The sequence below is a fragment of the Carlito syrichta genome, unplaced genomic scaffold, assembly GCF_000164805.1.
Source record: "Carlito syrichta isolate Samal-C Ts95f unplaced genomic scaffold, Tarsius_syrichta-2.0.1 Scaffold316249, whole genome shotgun sequence".
NCBI classification, from domain to species: domain Eukaryota; kingdom Metazoa; phylum Chordata; class Mammalia; order Primates; family Tarsiidae; genus Carlito; species Carlito syrichta.
The window spans coordinates 116,772-118,103 of NW_007260345.1; the positions used below are offsets into that span (position 1 = coordinate 116,772).

The window sequence follows — 1,332 nt, forward strand, 5'->3', positions numbered from 1 at the left end:
CCGTCTTGGGTGGAGAGCAATGTGGGAGGCATCTGGTACCATCCCACCAACTCCAAATCTGGCACCATCTGGCACCAACCCACCAACTCCAAATCTGCCCTTCTGCAGCTGGAGGGAGGCAGCTAGTCTTAGAAGAAAGGAGATATTGTCGATTCTGAACTGATAAGTGACTTTGTTTTGTCCAGGGCAACACCACTCCTGCAGAAATGTCCTGCCAGCAGAACCAGCAGCAGTGCCAGCCCCCGCCCAAGTGCCCCTCATCCAAGTGCCCCCCAAAGAGACCAGCACATTGCCTGCCTCCAGTCTCCTCTGGCTGTGCTCCAAGCCATGGGAGCTGTGGCCCCACCTCCGAGGGCGGCTGCTGCCTGAGCCACCACAGGCCCCACAGGTCCCACCGATGCCGGCTTCTGAGCTCCGACTCCTGCGAAGGGGGCAGTGGTCAACAAGGAGGGGGCTCTGGCTGTGGCCACGGCTCTGGAGGCTGCTGCTGACCTGGATCCTTATGTGGAGACAAGTGATTTTAGAGGAAACCAGCATTCCAAGGGCCAAGGAAAAGCCTCATCCTGACACAGCCTTGACTAGATACCCCCTGTTCTGGTTTTCATAGGCTGAGCGAACAGGTTCCTGTAGAGGTTGTCTGCTCTTTCCATGAAAATGTTCCTATTTGATGTCCAGGATCTCACAGCTCCCTCCATCTCTGCACCTGCTGAGGATTGGCAGTGTCTGTTCCTGATCCTGTCAAAAAATAAAACATCTTGTCCTCATTAACACTGGTGTCTTACTTGTCATTTCACTCTGTCTCTCCCAAGTGGGGCTGCTGTGTCCCTCTCCCCTCTGTCCCTGAGATCCAGCACTCCCAACGGAGTGTGCAGAATCCTAGCTCCAGACTTGAAAAAAATTGGGATCTTTTGTGCCTTTTGCAACTGAAATTGTGAGGCAGTAGGGAGTTGATGGGGACTATATTGAGGCCTCTAACAATCAGTAAAAGAAATGACTTGGCAGGGCTCAGTGGCTCAGCCTGTAATCCCAGCACTTTTTTTTGCGGCAGAAGGACTGCCAGAGCACAACAGGTCAATGCTGGGGTGGCTGCGAGCGTGTGTGCCACTGCATTCCAGCCTGGGCGAAGGAGTGAGATTCCAACTCAAAAAAAAAAGAAATCACTCATCCTATGAAGTGTAGGGTAGGTGTTCACCTCACAGTGGACTCCCCAGGCTCCCATTGAAGCTATTAGCTATTGATGACCTCTTTTATTATTATTATTATTTCAAAAGTGTAGGGTACAATTCAGGGTTATGTGCATAAGTGGTCATGATAGAGGTACAGTTTGGGAAC

General features: G+C 51.7%; 1 protein-coding gene across 1 annotated transcript; it reads left to right on the forward strand.

The window, feature by feature from the left end:
* Positions 1-206: 206 nt before the first annotated feature.
* On the forward strand, positions 207-491 carry LOC103276566 (late cornified envelope protein 3D-like). The gene has a single exon (XM_008073982.1). It carries the CDS (start codon positions 207-209, stop codon positions 489-491), a length of 285 nt encoding a protein of 94 aa, XP_008072173.1.
* Positions 492-1,332: the final 841 nt, after the last annotated feature.

Coding starts and splice junctions, on each gene's coding strand:
- LOC103276566 (XM_008073982.1), top strand. CDS start 207: ATGTCCTGCCAGCAGAACCAGCAGCAGTGCCAGCCCCCGCCCAAGTGC.